The 6,074-nt window shown below is 43.7% G+C and overlaps 1 protein-coding gene across 3 annotated transcripts in view; it reads right to left on the bottom strand.

Annotated features, from left to right (window-relative positions):
• tncb (tenascin Cb) overlaps positions 1-6,074 on the bottom strand; it is a 65,836-nt gene that overhangs the window by 40,380 nt on the left and 19,382 nt on the right. For all 3 annotated transcript variants that reach the window (XM_007557721.2, XM_016674154.1, XM_016674155.1), the window contains exons 2-3: positions 5,263-5,825; positions 1,260-2,852 (exon numbers count right to left, since the gene is read on the bottom strand). In XM_007557721.2, coding sequence (XP_007557783.1) covers positions 1,260-2,852; positions 5,263-5,761 — 2,092 coding nt within the window. In that variant the 5' untranslated portion in view covers positions 5,762-5,825. The remainder of the gene's footprint in view (positions 1-1,259; positions 2,853-5,262; positions 5,826-6,074) is intronic.

A 6,074-nucleotide genomic window follows, 5' to 3' on the forward strand; every position in this document is an offset into this window, starting at 1 on the left:
AATTCAATTAAGTTGGTTCAACTTTTTTCCTTTTAGAGTGTATGTGGAACCACCAACACAAAGAAAACAGCAAAGACTCTTTTGACCGTTTGATCTGAACAATTGTTTATCAGCGGAATTTGTTGAACAAACTAAAATGCTGAGGAGGATTCTCAAGAACTTTCCTTGCACTCAAAGTACTTACTGTATTCAGACTAGTTGCATGATGATCTCCATCCCACTAGAAAAGAAAAAGTGTCTTTCTCCTGAACTTCAAGTTACCCTGTTTTTGTTGTTGTTGTTGTTGTTTTTTTTTTGTTATTGTTGTTTGTGACTCTCTTCTGTGGAGCCCAAAACAGGCCCTAAATTCAGAAGATGCTCAGACCTAACTATTCTCACTCCAAAACTATCAGCTGAGGTATTGCTCAGTTGATGTATTTTGCTGTAATTTTTCAAAATTTGCCAGTGCGCTTTAGCTTTCAGACGGGCTTAGTTACACTTAATCATAGGATTCATTTCAATACTTCGTGCAGTCCTTCCCCTTCTCTCTCCTCTCCTTCTGGTCTAGCTATGAATAAAGGCCACTAGAAATGCAAAAACATTCAACAAAACAACAAAACCCCATAACATATTATTTGGATTCAAATAATTTCTCCCTTTTGTTGCCACAAATGGTTGTAAACAGATTTCATTGTAAAAATCTATTTCAGTTGAAGTTAGAAAATACAAACTGCAGATTATTTTAAATTCATATGACTCCACTGTTACATTTTATGAAAGGTTTTTCGGTATGAGTGGCCTTTAATGAACAGTAAATTGACAGGAAACAGGATGCAGTGAGTGGGGGAAGACATGTAGCATGTGACCAGAGACCAGAAATCAAACCCAAGATACCTCTGTCGAGGACTAGCCACTGTACATGGTCCTCATGTTCTACCTACAAAACAATGTCAACATTTTTGCTACTCTTGTTCCACAAAATTAGTTCTAGCTTTCTCCAAGGAAATTTTTCAATGCTAAATTTCTACTCTAGTAATCAGATTTTAAGGATGAGAATTGCTAACCTACAAAAAGATACAAGTAAAAATGTATGCTTAATATGTGTTAACTATATTTAAAAAATCTCCTTTCTATCCTTCTGACATAGTCTTTTCCTGTTACTGAAAAATAATGCTACTGTTACTTTAAGGGCTTTTAAGAACTCTGTGTTTGAGAACTGATTGTAAGAGTTACAAAAATGCAAATATTTTGGAAAGCTACACATCCATGGTCCAGCTTACCTTCAGAGCAGTCCTCTCCAATGAAGCCTTCGTCACAGACACACACTCCATTTTCACAGCGCCCCTGGTGGTGGCAGTCTTCTGGACAGCTCAGCGCAGAGCAGTCCAGCCCCGTGAAACCTTCATAACATACACAGACACCGTCTCTGCAGTGACCTCTCTCTAGGCAGTTCTTAGGGCACGTCTTCTCACTGCAGTCTTCACCAACGAAACCCTGGTGACAAACACACTGACCGTCAACACAGCGGCCTCTGTCGTGGCAATTATTCGGGCAAGTCTTCTCACTGCAGTCTTCGCCTGTGAACCCTTCCTGACAAACGCACTGGCCGTCCACACAGCGGCCTCTGTCATGGCAGTTCTTTGGGCACGTCTTCTCACTGCAATCTTCACCTGTGAACCCTTCCTGACAAATGCACTGGCCGTCTACACAGCGCCCCCTGTCATGGCAGTTCTCAGGGCATGTCTTGTCATGGCAGTCTTCGCCTGTGAAACCCTGGTGGCAAACACACTGACCGTCTACACAGCGGCCTCTGTTGTGGCAGTTCTTGGGGCACGTCTTCTCACTGCAGTCCTCACCAGTGAAACCCTGGTGGCAAACACACTGGCCGTCCACACAGTGACCGCGGTCCAGGCAGTCATTCGGGCAGGTCAGTTCGCTGCAGTCTTTTCCCGTAAAACCCACAAAACACACACATTTTCCGTCTATGCAATCCCCTCTTCCATGGCATTCTTTAGGACATGTCTTGATACTGCAGTCTTCACCTGCAAAGCCTTTCTCACATATGCACTGCCCATCGACACAGCGGCCCTGTTCTTGGCAGTTGTTGGGGCAGGAGAGCTCACTGCAGTCTTCCCCTTCGTATCCTATGTCGCAAATGCATTCTCCATTAATGCACTGACCCCTGTTGCTGCAGTTGTCAAGGCATGAGAGGACTGAGCAATCGTCACCTTCAAAGCCAGGATCACATATGCACTTCCCATTAAAGCAATGGCCTCTCTCATTGCAGTTTTGGGGACACAGAAGCTTTGAGCAGTCCTCTCCACCATAGTTTATCTCACACTTACATTGGCTGTTCACACACTCGCCATGTTTGCTGCAGTTTTCAGGACAGCTGAGCTCTCCACAGTCATCTCCAGTGAACCCCTCTTCACATTCGCAGGTTCCATTGATGCAGCGTCCTCGGTCGAAGCAGTCGTTAGGACAGATGAGCTCAGAGCAGTCAAAGCCCGTATATGGCTCATCACAAACGCACTCGTCGTCAACACAGCGCCCACGACCCAGGCAGTTGTTAAGGCAGTTAGTCTGAGAACAGTCTTCACCAATGAAGCCTTCTTCACAAAGACAGGACCCTTCAACACAGTGACCGTAGTCGCCACAGTCCAGCAGGCAGAGCTCAACACCACAGTCATCCCCACTGAAGCCTTCAAAGCATTCACATCTCCCATCCACACAGCGACCTTGGTCCTGGCAATCATTGGGGCACTCCGGCTCCGTGCAGTTGTGGCCCTTCCATCCGGGTTCGCAGGAGCAGCTGCAGGTCTCCGTGCTCCAGTTTCCACGTCCGTTACAGAATGGCTTTGTAGACACCTCTCCTAATGGAAAACAAGATGAGTAAAAAGGAAGTTTATTTCAAAGCTATTCAAGTATGTCAGTTGCTCAAACATGACAGCTTGCTGTGGTGAGTTTGCCAGTAGCCTTTGCTGAAACCTGCTCTGGGAAGACTATAATCAAAGACCAGCCAAGGAACAAGAGTCTTAAAACAAAGGCCCGATTCAAATCTGCTGAATTGTTGCTTAAAAGAAAAACCTTCTGTTTTCCCAAGTTACACACACTGGTTGTAAATGTCATGGATGTTTTTTTTTGTTTGTTTTTTTTACTAACAAACAGACCAACTACTTTACAGACTTTTACTCATGAGGTACTTGTAAATACCTCAAGATATATCCAAAACACATAAACGAGTGGTGCATAGCTTAGCATCTAGAAATGCATAATCACAAAAACAAATTCATTTACGTTTCCTAGTTGTTGTTTTTTTATGCTTTTTGCATGCTTACTAAAAAAAAATCAAAGTTCAATTATCCATAAAGAAAGAAGACAAAGTACAAACTTAGAACACATTGTAATTTCCACTTTGTTTCATGCTGACATTTTAATGCATTCTGTCCTCTACAGATGCTTCCTGCCAGCTGAACTTCTCTGCTAACTGTTGGCTGCACCTATAGTAAAACCAACAGCAAATTCTACAGATATCCACATTAACGTCAGGATACAAATTCAGATGACTCCCTTAGGAGAAGATACATCACCAGTAAAATGGTTATCTGGTTTGGACTTGCAGTTGCTGTTTTTTTATCTCTTCCTTTAACGTCATTTTCTTTCCTACTGGACCATCATTGGTTAGGTTAGGGAAGCGTTTTAGGGCATCAAATACATTTTATTGCTGTCCACATACAGTGCCTCACATTGTTTTATGTGTCCAACAAAAAGTAGTGCATACAGTGCACCAGTACTATCAAAGTATCACAACACTTCACTTTTTCCACATGTTGTTATGCAACAGTCTTATTCCTAATTGTATTAAATGAATCACTTTCCTCTCAAATACCGCTTTATGAAATATGGAATTGTTTTGAAAATTTATTAAAAATAAACAAAAACAATTACATTTCCACTAGTATTCCCAGTGTTTGTTGACAAAGCTCAATATTGCGGCGTCATCTCTGATAAGCCTTCAAATGTTTCTACAGCTCAACTGGAGTCTGTCTGTGGTAAATTCAGTTGATTGGACTTGGTTTGGAATGGCATACACCTGTCCATGTAAAGTCAGAGGTCAAACAGCAAGCATTAAATCAGAGGAACTGTCTCTAGACCTCAGAGACAGGACTGTATTGAGGCATACATCTGAGGAAGGATCCAGAAACACTACAATGCAAACATTACGGCCTCCAACATTGGTCAATGGAAGAAGTTTGGAACCAGCAGGACTCTTCCTAGAGCTGACCGGCCATCTGAACTGAGTGATCGGGGGAGAAGAGACCGAGAACCTGATGGTCACTGTTAGAGCTGCAGGATTCATCTGTGGAGAGAGGATAACCTTCCAGAAGGAAAACCATCTCTGCAGCAATCCACCAATCAGCCTGTATGGTAAGGCGGCCAGATGAAGGCAACTCCTTAATAAAAGGCTCCTGGCAGCAAGTCTGGAGTTTAGGAACAACACCTGAATGATTTCAGACCATCAGGAACATTCTCTGGTCTAATGAGACAGAGATTGAACTCTGTGGTATGACATTAAGGCATCATGTTTGGAGCAATCCCCATACTCTGCAATGATACCAACACAAAGTGGTGGGATCTATAAAAGCTGGTCAGACAGCTCCAGCATGCAAAGCATTTTTTGCAATGCACAAAATACAATAAGTCATGTGTCACCTGCACAACCCACTGGTGCAGCTAGCAGGTGGTGTTGTACACTGTTATGGAACAGTATACAAGTGGAACATTGTTGGATAATGTCATGTTTCTTGCTTTTTTGTTGTTTTATGTTTTCATCTTGTGAAAAACCTTGAATTGTTCTGTTGCTGACATGCGTTACAGACACAAACTTGCTTTGCCAACACAAAGCAAAAACTGAGAGACACAAATGTACCTGAGCTGTCAGAAAGTATCAGAGCAATGTTCTCTTATTCACAGATTATGTACCTGTGAATAAGTTCAACCATTTGCTGGTCCAGGTTGAACTGAAGCTCACAAGTATTTCATTCAGAGCCAGTGGTGCAGAAGTATTTGACAGATTCTTTTGATTAGTCTGATTGTTGGTGCTTTATTGTCCTGTTATTTCAGTTCTAGGGATTTCATCAAACATAATGGACAGTGGAGAGGGACAGGCAGGGGGTCATGTTCGCAGGCAGTCGGGTGGAGTGGGTGGCGTTGTTGCTCTATCACTTAATCTTAATGGCAATCTTTGATCTTGGTTTGAGTATTAGAAAGCTGCAGACGTACCTGTAGCCTGAGCTCCACAACAGCCAGCTCCACTGGTGCACTGCTCCCTCAGACTAGACAGCTCAGACTCCAACATCTCCAGTCTGTTCAGGATGTCTTTGATGTCCGGCAGCTGGTTGTCACAGCCACAGGCTTGTTTGGGGATGTTGATACGGTGAGTGAAAACGATCTGGTTGTCGCCATCGACGGTGTGCTCCATGTGTTCGGTGCTCTGCATGTCCATCGAGGCGCTCTTGTGCTTGACACCGCCCCCTCCAGGCGAGTCGAGGTCCACAGAGCAGAGGGAGGTGGAGGGGACGTTGATGTTGTAGACGTGGTTGAACACCACAGGCTGGTCGGGATGAGGGAGAGTCAGGTTCTCTTGGGTTTTCTTGGGCATCAGGGTCTCCCTCCGGTGGCGGATGACCGTCTTGACCAGGCCGGCGGTGGAGAGTTGGATCAGTACAGCTGTGGTGAGGCAGCTGAAGAGGAAACCATTCGTCCCCATGGTGACACCCATAGACTGCAGTCTCAGAGAAGGTAGCAGATGAGTGTAAAAGGGTGGCTGTGCACTGCTTTTAGATCTGTAGAAAAACAAGACAAACACATGGAGACATTACTTTTAGCAAGCAGATAACTTTGCAGCAGCAACACTGCTCAAAAGTTTCCATGCACTCATAATGGCAATGAATGCATTTTAATGATGTATTTGAATCATCCAATTTTATGGTAGAATGACTATTCAAGGGGCAGCATTATGTTTTTTCCAGACACATAACGCCATTTTATAGCACAACCAAGTAAATACCCAGATAGCACATGATGTTAAATCA

The sequence above is a fragment of the Poecilia formosa genome, unplaced genomic scaffold (genome assembly GCF_000485575.1).
Source record: "Poecilia formosa unplaced genomic scaffold, Poecilia_formosa-5.1.2 Scaffold91, whole genome shotgun sequence".
Lineage (NCBI taxonomy): Eukaryota > Metazoa > Chordata > Actinopteri > Cyprinodontiformes > Poeciliidae > Poecilia > Poecilia formosa.